This window comes from Indicator indicator, chromosome 8 (assembly GCF_027791375.1).
Source record: "Indicator indicator isolate 239-I01 chromosome 8, UM_Iind_1.1, whole genome shotgun sequence".
Lineage (NCBI taxonomy): Eukaryota > Metazoa > Chordata > Aves > Piciformes > Indicatoridae > Indicator > Indicator indicator.
Window position 1 is genome coordinate 26,335,354 of NC_072017.1, and position 15,692 is coordinate 26,351,045.

Genomic DNA, 15,692 nt, shown 5'->3' on the forward strand with positions numbered 1-15,692 from the left:
TCTGGGCTGGAGTCTGAACTAAGCTTGACCACACTGGTAGTCTCACTGGCTTTTGCTCACCATACCCCTGATTACACATTGACTTTTCAAAGCTTTTTGCTTCAAAAGACAGCATTGAAACCCAGGAGGCATTTTTGGAGCAAAGGGATGCTCCATCTCTTGCTGTCCCCTCATGGGTGGACTCAGCCAGGAGTGTGGCCTTCAGCCCTCTGCATCGGTGTGTGCTTGGGTACCAACCAGAGCACACAAGCAGAAGGGACAATGAATGGATGGATGGAGTCTGTGTGGTCCTGCTTAGTGTCATCTCTTAGCTTGTAGGTGGTGAACCAGTAAGGAGAGAGAGCAGCACTTCTCCAGTCCAGCTGGAGATGTGTGTTCTTCAGGGTAGCCTCAAACTCTGTGGGGGGAAATGGCTTCTTCAAACCTGTAGCCAACATGTAGAGCCTCTGCCCTTGGTGTAGGGAGCCAGTGGGAGCATTGGGAGTCCAAGGTGGGGTGAGAATCACTTGTCTTGTCCTTTTCCTGCCATCTATGAGCTGTCCTGTAGCTTGGAAGGTTCTTGTTCAGTTTGTTTCAGATACCTAGGGGCACAATTTGTGTGCCTTCAGCTAGTCCCAGTGAGAGTAGCACAGGCCACAGGTGTTTGCTGACCTTGACCTGTCCTGCTCTGAATGGAATTTTTGCAATGTAAAATGTTAGAACAAACCCAGGAGAAGCTGAACTGCTGGGGCAGGAGCAGACAGAGCTTGCAAGGAACTGAAGTGGTGGAGATAAAAGTAGGTTTGTGAGTCCATGCATGTTCATATTGCCACGGGGCAACAGTGCAGAGGTGACTTCTTACTGTTGCCTTGCATGATAGTGGCTTTTTGTGCCTTCATCCCAGTGAACACAGGTGCCCTTCTGAGCCTCCCCAGTTTGCACTTCAAAAAGAGAAAGAAGCCTCTTCCTGTTGCAGAGGCACTCTCTCAAAGTGAGTTGCCCTCAGCACGTCTCTGCTTGCCTGCAGGAGCAGAACTGGGGTCCTTGAACTCTGCATTTCCTTTTTACCAGCCAAAGAAGCAGGAAGCATGTAGCTGTGGGGAGGTGCTGCTACAGGGGAGGAGAAGACAGCCTTAGGGCACCAGTGGTAGCTGGTACCATGGGGTCAAAGTGGGCTGGGGCAGTGAGTCACAGAAGCACTTCTCAGTGTGTTCAGTAGACTTGCTGGTGTCTTTTGGAAGGGTAGCAAGGGTGGGGTACAGCCTGAACAACTTTGATACCAGAGCTTCTTGATGTCCATTGTGCCCCTTAGCCTGACTTGAAAAACATAGGTAAAGGAGAGAGGATGAGATCCAGTGTGGTGTTGGGAAGTGGGAAGGGAGAGAAGTGCTCTGAGCTCTGGAAACACGTCAAACCAGCTTTTCTGTGCTGGCAGATCCAGAGCCAGAGGCTGGCACAGAGCGATGCCAGGCTGCCGCTATCCACAGTTCATCAGGAATGTTTCTCCCTGTCCCCTCTCAGGATGGAGGGGGACACATCCGTCTGTCCTGCTGGTGGATTAGCACAGGGAAGGAGCTTCCTTTGCTGAGGAGGAGGAGGAGGTTTGTGCCTGCTTGTGACCTGAGCGGAGAGCAGGACATTCAGACAGGCACAAGCAAGCTCGGTGACCAGCTCGTGTTAAAGAGAAGTGAAATTTGAATGCCTGTCATCCTCAGATTTCTGCAGTTCGAACCCTGGAGGGTCAAGACTGTCATTTGTGATTCTGTAAATAGCATGGGGTTTCTCTTGAGCTTTGAATGTTTTTTTCTTTTTTTTTTTTTTTTAATGCTTGCTTGGGTTTGTGTTGGCTTTTTGTTGTTGCTGGTTTTCTTCTTTTTTGAAAGCTTGGTGATGGTTTTAATATTTGAGTGGGTTTGTTCCACTATTTGTTTCTTTTTTTGTTTTAAAAAGCTTACTATTAGGTAGTTTAAAACATTAAATGCTTACTATTAGGTAGTTTAATACATTAAATGCCTACTATTAGGTGATTTAAAACTCAGGCAGATGTCTGAAGCTTCTATTAGGATATGGCTTGGCCAGACCTTGAGTGCTGCTGGGGCAGGTGAGAGTTTTGCTGCTGACCAAAACACTGCCCAGTTTCTGTCACCCAGAGCAGTTGAGAATGTTGCATTACCTCTGATGGCATTTCCACTTTAGACCTCAAAAGCAGAGCACATCTGAGTCTTCTCTGTATCCTTCTTGCTTGCCCTGCTCACCTTTTGATGGGATTTTATCCTAAATCCATCACTGTTTCCTTGGATGTGATGAGGAGGGCTCACATGCTCTCCCAGGTTATAAATTTGGGCAGGGACAGTGAAGTGTAGGCAATGACCCTGACATTTTCAACCGGTCCAATTAGATCTGGAAGGAAACATCTCACTGTGAACTGAAACAGAAAGCAGGACAAACTTGAGTCATGTCTGGGGGAAAATTTTGCAAGCTTTTTGTATGTTACTATTATCTTTATTATTATTATTTATTACTGGAGAAGTTAATAATATCCATAGGATTCCCTCAACTTGAAATCTAGTTAATTCCAGAGACTGCATCAATGTCCATTTTCTGCTCTACACCTGCAGAGCCCCTTCCTAGCCAGTTTAGCTATAAATTCATGGTTTCCTGGTTTAAAGTAAACACTTTTCAGTCCCAGGCCACATGAATCTCCCTGATACAAGCAGCAGCACTAAAGAGAACTGCTGCACCATCCTCAGTTAAGTACAGCAGGGGGTGTGCAGGACACAAACCACATTTTTATTTCATTTTTCCAGTTCTTTAAGCATGGTTTATAAGTAATGATTGGCAATTTTGAAATTAACAGTGCTGTGCTGCAGCCTGAAGTAATTATTGGCCTCAGACAGAAAAAAAAAACAACAAACCTGCTTGGTGTTGATGGGCAGTTGAGAGTTCTCTTCATATTATGATGTGCTTGGCAGGAGGTCACTGTGCTTTGTTTCTCCTTAATCCTAGCTTCATCTCCTTGCACAGCACTTCTCTCAAATGAAAACATGGATTTCCCCTTCCTCTTTTCCTTTCCCTCTTTTTCTCCTCCCTCCCTGGCAAGTAGCTCTGTTGCTTTTCAGAGCCTATTGGAGAGGTATTTTTAATATTAAGACACGTGGGACAAGCTGAAGGTTTTCTTACTACTAAGTGTAATTCTCTACCCACAAAGAGTTTACACTGAACTTGGAGTGTGGACATGCAGATGTTTCTCTCTCAAGAGTAATCTCTCTCTCAGTTTATGCTTTTTCAAATAGGTGCAGCTGAAAATAACAGCAGGAAAAAACCCACCACGATCTTTGTCTTCAGAAAGTGTTTTCTACCAAATTGTGGCACAGAAAGGCCAGATCTTACCTGCTTAGGAGAGAAAGTAGTACATTTATAAGGAAATAAAGATATTAGTTTACTAATGTATTTGTCCTTGGCAGAAAGACAGGCCTCCTTAGCACATCTAGGACCAACACCCCCTCCCCCCAGCCTTTAGCTTAGCTTATTGCTGCAGCCAAATTATAGAGCTTCTCCCCTTGGTGTAAAGGGCAGATAGGTGCATTGGGAGTCCAAAGAGGAATCAGAATCGCTGATTTCTCCTTTTCCCTGCCATCTCTGACCTATCCTGCAGTTTGGAAGGTTCTTGTTCAGTTTCTTTCAGATACCTAGGGGCACAATTTTTATGCCCCCAGCTAATCCCACCAAGTGCAGCCGGTCCTTGCTGACCCCCCTTTTTCTAAAGGCAAAACCCAGCTTTGTTCTCCTAGCTGTGGTGAATCCAAGCTTTACCCAGTAGGTCTTGTTAGATATCCAGTTTACCCAGTTTTAGGATTCTTCAAGTAGGTCTTGTTAGATATCCGTAGACTAGTAAAAAGATCTTTCTCTGAGCTCCCCATGGGGACACTAATTTCATAGGTTATGAAGCCCCACCAGCTTCCAAGCACCTCCACTGAAGCTGATGTTTTTAAGCCCTCAAGAAGAGCAGCTGACACCTCTCTACAAAGAAGTAAAAACCTCTGGTGGCCTCACAACAGTAATAATTTATCCCCAGTTAAAGACACGTTGTCCAGCAAGTGTTTCTTATGCCCAAGTTCTTCTTACTGGTAGAAATAAAAGGGCATTTACAGAGTCATAGATTGCATTAGGTTGGAAGGGACCCTCAAAGGTCATCTTGTCCAAATCCCCTGTAGGGACAAGTCCAACTAAACCAGGATGCCCAGGGCCATCCAGTGGAAGTAAAAATAGGGCAATTTAACTAGCAAAAACCCATCCCTTTGTGCAATACATCCATAAAAACTCACAGCTCCAGTGATGGGTTTCCTAGTTTCCATTAGATAGAAAATGGCCCTGACTTGGGCTGTACCTTGGTGTCTTCAGCTAATTAGTGCTGGCTGCCTGCAGTGGGGGATTCCAGGTTGGCTTGCTCCCCATTTGTGGTTATCTGGAGTGTTCATAAGGCAAACCAAAGCTGATCTGCCATTTCCTAAACTGACTTTAGGTTTTCAATTCAGCTGCTTTTCCCCTAAATAGTAAAAGCAAACAAAACTCTATCAGGATGATTGATTTCCCCTGGCAGCAAGTTCCTCATTGAACCAGAGCATCTCCAGTCGAAGTCATGGCAGTGTTTTATCAGTGCTAGTGTTAGAGACTCCAGAAAGGGAATAGGGAAGGGAAATAGAGGCAAATGCTCCTGCTTCAGAAGGTAATTTCATTTTTGCAAGGCTGCCTGTTTTAAATAACAAACCCAGTTTAATTATCACAACACAACCAGACAATGACAGCCCGAGACAGGTGTAGAACTCAGATGGATTTCTAGCTGGTGGAGCTCCTTGATGGGTTCTTTTCAAGGAGCTGTTCATGGAATTTGACAGCTTCATTCAGACCAAAGGACAGTCTGCTGCCTTTCCTTGTCTACCTCCCTTGGAAAAATCCCAGTCTTTGCTGAAGGGCTTCTGCTGGTGCTGTGACTAAAATCCATCCCCTTTCTTCCTCCTTCATCAGCATTCCCTGAGTATATAACCTGTGGATCTCTTGGATGAGGTTCCTGCTTGTCCTTTCACCTTGTCTTCAGGATGTATCTGCAGTTCACCCTTCATCTCCAACAGGAGCCTGTTAAACACCTAAAGCTTGCAGCACCCTCTGCAAGTAAGCACTCCTGAAGGTGTCTGCAGGTGGGCTTTGCTTGGCCAGTCATGGCCTTTCTCAGCAGGACAAAAGAAAGCAGCTTGCCTTTTACAGGAGCTGTGGTGCCTCTGCAGCAGCCTCGTCTCCTTGGCCAGCCTTGCCAGGGCCATGCTGCCATTCTGCGCAGGGAGGCATGGCAAAATAAGCAGGCGTGGTGAGGCTAACCAACCGTGCTAGAGCTTGGCAGAGACCGGGAGGGCTGCTGTTGAGTGGCCAGCTACGGCCATCTTTCCATTGGCCTGTGGAGATCACCATCTGTTGTGGGCTACTTAGTGGTGATTTGGATGTCCAGGCTTAGGTTTCACTGTGGCCAAATAGCTGCTGGGGAGAGGTGGATGCACACAGAGGAAAGATTTGGCACCTGAGCTGAGTACCAAAGCAGCATCAGTACCCCTGCAGATGTCTGCTTCCTAGGGTCTGGTAATAGCAGGGCAGTGGGGCAAGAAAGGAGAATCTTGCCCCTGGAGAAGCCCCCAGTGACTTGGGCAGAGCAAAGATTTGCAGCTCCCTTCAGAGGAAGAGCAAGGAGAGCACCAAAGGCAATACCCCAGGGTGAAGTGCTCCTTCTGTTGTGTTTGAGCCAGCCCCATGCCTTCTCCCTCGTCCTCAACACCTTGAGGTGAGGTGGGTGTTGAGAGGTGGGTATCGTGCCTGTCCTCCAGGTGCTGCTGTAAATGGTGCCCCTGTGCTTCCTGGCAGGTGAGTAGCAGAGAGCAGGCTGACTGCTAATAGTGTTTTTACCCTGTGTTTTTCTCACTTTGCAACCCAGGACCCCCCTCTGCTCCTCGGAGTGCCATCTCCAATGTTAACGAGACTAGTGTCTTTCTGGAATGGATCCCCCCCGCTGATACTGGTGGAAGGAAAGATGTGTCTTATTTTATTGCATGCAAGAAGTGCAGCTCCCCCTCGGGGCTGTGCGAGGCCTGTGGCACTCATGTCAGGTACCTCCCCCAGCAAAGCGGCCTGAAAAACACCTCGGTCATGCTGGTGGATCTGCTGGCCCACACAAACTATACCTTTGAGATTGAGGCGGTGAATGGAGTGTCCGACCAGACCCCCGCCGCGCGCCACTTTGTGGCTGTCAATGTCACCACAAACCAGGCAGGTAAGTGGAGCTTCGACCTGGGGACAGTGTGGTGGGTTGAAAACTTCCCCCCCAGCATTAACTTTGCCAGACTAGCTCAGGTGGAAGCAAATGGAAGCTGTATTTGCAAGCAAAGCTACAATCTACAATGGAATGCAATGAATATGTACAAATATACAGTATTGACAGTTAATAAATAGCACAAGGACCCCCCTGTCCAGGGACCAGGGGAGCTGCAGCAGCTTCTCCCTCCCTGCCTCCCCCTAACCCCCCTGTACAAAAGGAACAAGAGACAGAAGCAGGGATATTAGACTTCTCCAAAACAAAAGTCAGTGAAGCCAGTTAGTATCTCCCTGAGCGAAGACGTGAAAAGAAAGAGGAATTTGGGAACCAAATCTTATGGTAGATATCTCTCCAATGGGATTGTTTAGAATAATCATTATTTTCCTTTTTACACCCAAGAGTGATTTATTTACATTTTTACTACTTTCTGCTCAAGATCTGTGAAAAAAATTTAATTGCATAGCCTAAAACTACCACAGGCAGGTACTTGGGCTGGCAACCCCAGCCAGGCAGGCCTGCTGCTGACCTCCCCTGGAAATGGGTGGAAGTCTCCAGCATGGAGGGCTGAGTGTGACCTATTCCAGTGTGTGTGGGGGGGGTGGTGGTGGGGGGGTGGTGGTTATGTCTCATAGGTTTTAATCACCGCAGTGTTCAGTATGCTTCCTTCCAGCAGGACATGCCTCTAGGGCTTGTGGCTTGTCCCTTCTGCTCTCAGCTGCTCAGAGATCTTTCCACTTCTCTGCATTTTGGGGTATCCACCAGCTAAAACAGAAAGGCAGAACCATTGCCTCTCCTGCTGGAAAAGGGAAAATTTTAAGAGCCCTCAGCACAGGAAGGACGTGGACCTGCTGGAGTGGGTCCAGAGGGGGGCCACAAAAGTGATCAGAGGGTTGAAGCACCTCTGCTGTGAGGACAAGCTGAGGGAGCTGGAGTTGTTGAGCCTGGAGAAGAGAAGGTTCCAGGGAGACCTTAGAGCTGCCTTCCAGGGCCTGAAAGGGGTTACATGAAGGCTGGGGAGGGACTGTTTTTAAAGGCCTGCAGAGACAGGATGAGGGGCAATGTTTTGCAATCAGAGAAGAGAGATTTAGATTGGATGCTAGGAACAAGTTCTGCACCATGAGGGTACTGGAACACTGCAACAGGTTGCACAGAGAGGTAGTTGAGGCCCCATCCCTGAAGATATTCAAGGTGAGCCTGGACATGTCTCTGAGCAACCTGATCTAGTGAAGAATGTCTCTGCTGACTGCAGGGAGGTTGGACTGGATGACCTTTGGAGGTCTCTTCTAACCAAACCCACTTTATGATTCTAATTCCAAATGGTAATGGTTCAAACATCCTAACTTTGCAGATAGTTGCCCTGAAAAAATGGTTTTGAGTGACTTAGGGTAATCTCTCTTCTGCATGGTGATGCTGAAGTGACAGGACTCAGACTCTTGAGGTGTGGCATGTTGTCACTGCTTCTCTAAGCAGGCAGATCCAAGATATCACTGCTTGGTGTGTCCTTTTGATTTTGCAGAGATCGTGGAGACTGGTTTGTCCCTTTGCCCAGAGCTCAGATCTGTCCTTTGCCCAGCAGCTGAAAGGTGCTGTTGCCTTGGATGCAGGCAGGGAGTTTGCATTGTCTGCTGTCATTTGCAGATGTGATGGAAGGCAAGAACATGATTACATCTCCTTCCATGCACATCAGCACACCAGGCACATCACACCGCTCCTGCAAGCCCTGGAGACATTTCTGTTCTTCTCTTGTCCCTCAGGCTCTGTGTTTTAGGGTCTCTCCCTCTGCCTGCCTGGCTTGCTTCTTGCCCTTTAATTCAGGGCTGGTGGAGCCCTCCAGGAATGGGAGCTGGTGGCATACGAGCCCCTGATGACTCACACCAGATCCACTCCTTAACTCCTCCTTCTAGACAAGGCTTAGCCAGACAGTCCAGTGTGGAAATGGGCTGATCCTTACTGCAGAGCAGAAAATAGCTGCCTGGAGCAGGGCTGCCTTTCATTCCTGCTCCCTCAGTGTCCATGCCTGGGCTTGGTAGACAGCAGCAAGAGAGTGTGGTTGCTCCATGCATCATCAGAGTCTTATTCTAGTAATTAGACTGGGTCCTAGAAGTGTGGGCCAAATCCTTTGGGAATATCTTCAGGAGAGGAAATAAATGCATGCTGGGATTTCTGGTGTGGCTGCAGCAGGAAATCATCTGGAGGAACATCACTGAATGGCAGTTTGGCAGCTGTTGAGGGCACCTCTTTAGATGAGTGAGTGTCAGGGTCCTAATGCTCTTCACTGTTTTCCTCTTGTGAATTATAGAATGGTTTGAGTTGAAAAAGCCCTTTCAGATCATCCAGTCCAACCATCATTTAACTTTACCAAGGCTAACCCATGGCCCTCAGCACCACATTTCTGCCTCTCCAAAACACCTCCAGGGATGGGGATTCAACCACCTCCCTGGGCAGCCTGTGCCAGTCTTTGAGAACCCTTTCAATCAGAAGTTTCTTCTAATATCCAACCTAAATCGCCCCTGGTGCAACTAGAGGCCATTTCCTCTCCTCCTAGCACTTGCTACTTGGAAGAAGAGGCCAAGCCCCACCTCACTGCAGCCTCCTGTCAGGGAGTTGTAGAGAGCAATGAGGTCTCCCCTCAGCCTCCTCTTCTCCAGACTAAACACCCCCAGTTCCCTCAGCTGCTCCTCACCAGCCCTGTTCTCCAGACCCTTCACCAGCTTCACTGCGCTTTTCTGAACCCACTCCAGCCCTTCAATGTCCTTCTTGGAATGAGGGCCCCAAATCTGAACCCAGGACTCAAAGTGTGGCCTCCCCAGTACTGAATACAGGGGGACAACTACTTCTCTAGTCCTGCTGACCACACTATTGCTGATGCAGGCCAAGGTGCTTGGATACCTCTGATCAAACCTCACCTTCAGCTGTTCTGTCTCAAGTAAGAGCAGGCAGGGCACACGGGGCTTCAAGGAGTCATATCCCACTCATGCTGCAAGGAGACCTTAGAGCTACATTTCAATATCTGAAGGGGACCTACAGGAAGGTTGGGGAGTTTAGAAGGGCCTGTGGTGATAGGACAAGGAACAGTGGATTGAAACTGGAGCAGGGGAGATTTAGGTTGGGTGTCAGATGGAAGTTCTGCACAATGAGGGTGGTGAAATATTGGAACAGGTTGCCCAGGGATGTGGTTGAGGCCCTATCCCTGGAGACATTAAGATCTGCTTTGATATGTCCCTGTGCAGCCTGCTCTAGTTGGAGATGTTCCTGTTGCCGAGTGCAGGGGGATTGGACAAGATGACCTTTGAAAGTCCCTTCCAACTCAGTGCAATCTATGAATCTTCCTCCTGAAACTGCCACCAGGACGTACAGCTCTGGAGTGTTCTGATGGTGGTTGTGTTCTCAAGGAAGGCTGTTGTGATGTAGTTGAGTCCCTAAAAGAAGTGACCCAAGGCCAGCTGCAGCAGTAGGGGAAATCCTACTTGACCTGCTGGCCACACTTTTCTTAATGTACCCCAGGATCCCATTGGCTTTCTTGGCCACAAGGGCACATGGCTATGCCATGGAGAACTTCTTGTCCACCAGGACTCCAAGGTCCTTCTCCATGGAGTTATTTTCCAGCAGGTCAAGCTCAAACCTGCACTGGTGCAAGGAGTTGTTCCTCCCCAGGTGCAGGACTTTACACTTGCTCAGAAGTGTAGCAGGAAGATGCAGTGTTTAAAACCTTTCTAGGCTTAAAAGCTGCCCTGAGGATTCACTTTAAGCCAAGGCTAAAGAGCCAAGCAGTTTCCTTTTGCTTTTCATTTCCAGCACCTCCCCTGCTGGCATGGCTTCAGGCATGGAGCTGGCATGGCTTCAGGCATGGAGCTGACCTGTAGCTGATGGTTGGAGAGCAGGGCAGCTCTCCTGCTGGCATCCCAAATGCCATGGACTCTTTTCTGCTTAAAGACTTTCCTTGTCCATGTTTCCAGCTAAGCCTCCTGCCTGTTTTCAAAGATTTGGAAGCCAATGTTCAATCCCCTGCTGTGACCTGTGTGATGTTGTTGAGCCTTTTGGAGGAGAAGTGGAAGAAAGGCCCAGACATGCTAACAGAGGAGGAGTTAAGAGGTCTAATGCCTCGAGAGGTCTGCATGCCTGAGGCCAAACCAGTGATACAAGCTGAATCCTGTGCTATGGCAACTCTGTTTAAGCAAAGGTGATGGAGGAGAAGACCTGGCTACCTATCCTGCTGCCTGAGATGCAGGGCTAGGTTGCTGCTTGAACAGAAAAGTCCCTACTGGATGTTTGGAGCAGCTGGAAAGCTCTTGAAGGAGGGAGGTGTGCTGACAGCTGTGATCCTTGATGGTCCCTTCCAGTCCAATGCAATCCGTGAATCTGTGAACTCTCACCCTGAGCGTGCCCACTGGGATGCTGCAGCAGGAGGGGGCAAGGGAGAAAAGTGTTCTCCTTAGTACCATATGAGGCAGCAATGTGCCCTCATGGCCTAGAAGGCAAATGGTCTCCATGCAGAAGATTGTGACCAGCAGACCTAGGGAGGTTCTCCTACCCCTCTACTCTGCCCTCATGAGACCACATCTTGAATATTCTGTCCAGTTTTGAGCTCCCTGGTTCAAGAGAGACAGGGATCTGCTGGAGGGTCCAGTGAAGGCTACAAAGATGCTCAGCAGCCTGGAGGATCTCTGTGAGGAGGAAAGATGAGGGATGTGGGGCTGGTGAGCCTGGAGAGGATCAGACTGAGAGGGGATCTTCTCAGTGCTCGGCAAGAGCTAAAGGGTGGGATCATGGGGATGAGGCTGGTCTCTTCTCAGTGATGCCTAGTGGTAGGACAAGAGGAATATGGGCACAAATTAGAACACAGAAGGTTTCACTTGAGCATCATGAGAAACTTCTTTGCTGTGAGACTTCTGGAGGCCTGGAGCAGGGTGCCCAGAGAATTTATGGAGTCTCCTTCTCTGGAGACTTCCAAAACTTGTGTTCTTGTGTGACCTGATCTAGGTAACCTTCCTTTAGCAGAGGGGTTGGAGTAGATGATCTCAGGAGGTCCCTTCCCACCCCCACCATAGCGGGATTCTCTGACTCTGTGTGATTAGCATTCCATTCAATCTTTGAAAAGCAGCCAAGGGCAGTTCAGGAAGGGAAACCTGCAGCATGGAGCTCGTTGCTATCTCATGTCAGCAGCTGTGTGCTCTTGAAACCAGTAGACTGCAGCCCTGCCCAGTCTCAGAGAAAACCACCAAGACATGAGATGAGAAGATGGCTGTCCTGCTAGGCTTGGTCTCAGCCTGCCTCTGGGAATGGGGAGCTTCAATTCCTGTGAGATTCGGGGGCTGGCTCTTGCAGCTTTCAGGTCTCACAGGCTTGTCTGGGTGGGCTTGGCTCAGGGCTCTACTTGCCCAAGAGAATGCTGGAGCAGATGCAGCATCTTGCAAGTGTCTCGCAAGGCTGGAGTTCCAGCTCTACTTTTAAGCCAGAAATGCTGACCCAAGGCCTGCTAAAGCTTAGGCAGATGCTTATTTTTTGCAAACTCCCTTTCCACAGCCAAGGTGGTGAGCAGGGCTTGCCTGTAAAGCTCCATTGTCGCAGCACTGGATTTGGAGGTGTGTGAGGAGCGATTCTTGCCGTGTTCCCAAGAGCACAGAGCAGGCTGTGCTGCAGTCAGATGTGATGAGAGCTTCAGAAGGTCAGAGCTGCTGGAAAGCTGTGGTGTCACAGAGCACTCCTGACGCTCACCCTGCAGGAGTGATAGTGCTGCTTTAAAGTTTGATTTCCCATTTTGCTGGCAGATTTTTAAAGGATTGCCCAGTAATCTTCTATTAATCTCATCCTAATCACCTTCAAACAGTCTTTGGGGCCAAGGAGCTCTCTTTTGGATTGTGCTGAGCACAGTACTTGGCAGAGAGCAGAAGTAAAGCATCTCAAATGGTTTCACTGCCCAGATGACATCAATGTATAGATTTTTTTTCTCTCTCTTTTTTTTTTCCCCTCCATCAATGCAGCATCAGATTTTTTTTTTTCCTGCTAGTAAAATCCTGTTCAGCTCTTTCCTCTGCCTGCAAGCTGATAATTCTTTTGTCTGATCAGTTCTTTCTGATTGTAGCATTAAAATTAATTTTCTGAAAGTGCTCTTAAGGCAGCCAGGACACAAAAATAGCCAAAAAAAAGGTAAAATGTACTTAGAGAAATCGCAGGGGAATTTTGTAGGCAGTTAATAAACGTCCCACTTGCCTCTCTGGCTGTACCAAGTAAGCTCTTGGCAGTAATCTTCCTCCACAGTTAAGTAGAGGACCCAGAGCAGTTTGAAGCATTTGTGGTTGAGTAATGGTGCAGGGAGGGAGCTGTGCTGTATGAACACATCTCAGGGTACAGAGCTCCTCTTTGTCCATGCAACTACCAGGTGCAGCCTGGAGCACAGGAGGTTTTACAGATTCACACATTGAAGTGGGTTGGAAGAGACCCTCAAAGGTCATCTTGTCCACCCCCCCTGCAGGCAGCAGGGACACCTCCAACCAGAGTAGGCTGCCCAGGGACACATCAAATCTGACCTTGAATGTCTCCAGGGATGGGGCCTCAACCACATCCCTGGGCAACCTGTTCCAGTATTTCACCACTCTCATTGTGCAGAACTTTCTCCTGACGGCCAGCCTGAATCTCCCCTACTCCAGTTTCAAACCAAGAGTTAGGAGAGCCTTTCCCGGGCTTCAAGTGCCATTTGCAGCTCCTGCAGAACCTCTCTAACAAACCAAAGCAAGTGGCCATAAAGTAGTCAGGCAGTTGATAGGTGTTGCTGGTGCTCAGATAAAAACTGAGTGTCTGTTGTGGCCTCACATTCCTCCTGTATCTTAGTCAATGAGTGACTGCTGCTTTAAATCCAGCTTGCAGAGTGTCCAGGTCTGCATTTAGGACAAGGAGTGGAAGGGAAATGCATGGTCATTATGCAGATGAGTGCAGTAAATAAATGCAAGTTGGCTCAGCTTTCTGCTCCCCAGACCTGCTGGATACAGCAGCATTGGAGGGGCTGCCTAGTGGTGGGAAAATGGTGTTTCATTGCCAACAGCTTCTGCACTGCCCTTCATCAGGGAGAGTGGTCAGGCAACTGAGGCACAGAGACATGCTGTGACCAGCCAGAGGGCACAGAGCAGGGCTGAGATTCTCTCTGCTGCAGCTCTGCCCATGCTGAGCCTTTGAACTGCATTGGAGATGTTTTCTAACCTATTCACCAAACTGACCTTAAGAGAGGCCACCAGAGATGGGCTGAGAGGTGGAGGTTTTCTGACTTCGTTTCAGCAGACAGTCTGCTGAGGCCTGTGTCTAGTGGGGTGCCTCAGGGGTTGGTACTGGCACCAGCCCTATTCAATATATTCATCAGTGACCTGGATGAGGGCACAGAGGACACTGCCAGCAAGTTTGCTGATGGCACCAAACTGGGAGAAGTGCTGACACCCACTCAGTCTGTGCTGCCATTCAGACAGACCTGGACAGGCTAAAGAGTTGGGTATGGAGAAATTGAATGAAATTAAACAAGGCTAAGTTTAGAGTCTTCCATCTGGGGAAGAGCAACCCCAGGGACCAGTATAATTTGGGAACTAACCTGTTGGAGACCAGCATAGGGGAAAGGGACCTGGTGGTCCTGGTAGATAGAATGATGCTCATGAGCCAGCAATGTGCCCTTGTGGCCAAGAAAGCCAAGGGCATCCTGGGGTGGATTAGAAGGGCTGTGGTGAGTAGGTGAGAGAGAGGTTCTCCTCCCACTCTACTCTGTCCTGATGAGACCACATCTGGAATATTGTGGCCAGTTCTGGGCCATTCAGGTCAAGAATGACCTCGAGGAACTGCTTGAAAGCGTCCAACAGAGAGCCACAAAGATGCTGAAGGCAATGGAACATCTCTCTGCTGAGGAAAGGCTGAGGGAGCTGGGGCTCTTCATCTTGGAGCAGAGGAGCCTGAGGGGTGACCTCATTCATGGTTATAAAGATGTGAAGGGCAGTGTCAGGAGGATGGAGCCAGGCTCTGCTCAGTGATGTCCAATGATAGGACAAGGGGCAGTGGGTGCGAGCTGGAGCAGAGGAGGTTCCATGGGAACAGAAGGAGAAACTTTTCCACTGTGAGGGTGCTGGAGGCTCAGGCTGCCCAGATAGGTTTTGGAGACTTTCAGAACCCACCTGGATGTGTTCCTGTGTGACCTGCCCTGGGTGACCCTGTTCTGTCAGGGGAGGTTGGACTGGATAATTTTTGGAGGTCCCTTCCAACCCCTAACATTCTGTGATTCTGTAATTCCTGTGGTTTCTTTTTCACTGCAGCATGAGAAACAGAAATGTCAGTCAGCAGCATGTCTATCCAAAGTGTTCAGTGAGCAGAAGTAGGGTCCCAAATCTTATCTGCAACAGTGACGGTCCCATTCTTCCCTCTTTTCTAGTCAGGAAAGCTCATCTTTGATCCAAGTCCAGCTGAGAGCAAGGCATTGCCTGCAGTACCTTTGGTTGATGACCTGTGGTTTATCTGCTGAAACCAGAACTGTTCGTATTGGAGTATATAACTGTCCATTTGGAGTGGCTTGGCAACCATTCACTGATGAGGGTCCAAAAAAAAGCTCTTACAAAATCAAGCCATGGCAGTAATGAAGTACTAAAGATGTTGACATTTTGTTTATCGTCTTGAGAGCTTAGCAAAGACTTCAGCTGCTCCTGGTTCCTCTGCCTCTCTTCACTTGGGAGCCCTGATTATGACACAGCATCTCATTTACGGCAACAGAGCTGTTGAAGGGTCTGGAGAACAGGTCTGGTGAGGACCAGCTGAGGGAACTGGAGAAGGGGAGGCTGAGGAGTGACCTCATTGCTCTCTATTGCTCCTTGAAAGGAGGTTGGAGTGAGGTGGGGATTGGCCTCTTCTCCCTAGTCTCAGCTGATAGGAAGTGAAATGGCCTGAAATTGTGCCAGGGGAGGGTTAGGTGGAGACTAGGAAAAATTTCTTTGCTGCTCGAGTGGTCAGGGACTGGGACAGGCTGCCCAGAGAGGTGGTGTAGTCACCATCCCTGGAGGTGTTCAAGAAAGGTGTGGACATGGCATTCTGGGACATGTTTTAGTGGCTATGGTGGTGTTGGGTTGATGCTTGGCTGGGATGATGTTAGAGGTCTTTTCCAACCCAAACAATTCTGCGATCTGGCAGGTGCTGGTGAGGAGGCTATCTCCAAGCCAGGGACATCCTTGGATGGGGCTGTGTCAGGCTGTCTTCCCCTGGGATGCTGTGGTCCATGGTCACACAGCCCACTCTCTGCTCTCAGGTTCCCATGGCTGAGCCCCATGAAGGTGCCCAAAGGGTTGCAGTGGTGGTTTGGTGGAAGAATATTCATTATCCCAAGTATGGGGATCTCAGGTCT

The 15,692-nt window shown here is 48.8% G+C and overlaps 1 protein-coding gene across 1 annotated transcript in view; it reads left to right on the forward strand.

The window, feature by feature from the left end:
• EPHA5 (EPH receptor A5) overlaps positions 1–15,692 on the forward strand; it is a 156,520-nt gene that overhangs the window by 61,824 nt on the left and 79,004 nt on the right. The window contains exon 3 of the mRNA XM_054383320.1: positions 5,957–6,292. Coding sequence (XP_054239295.1) covers positions 5,957–6,292 — 336 coding nt within the window. The remainder of the gene's footprint in view (positions 1–5,956; positions 6,293–15,692) is intronic.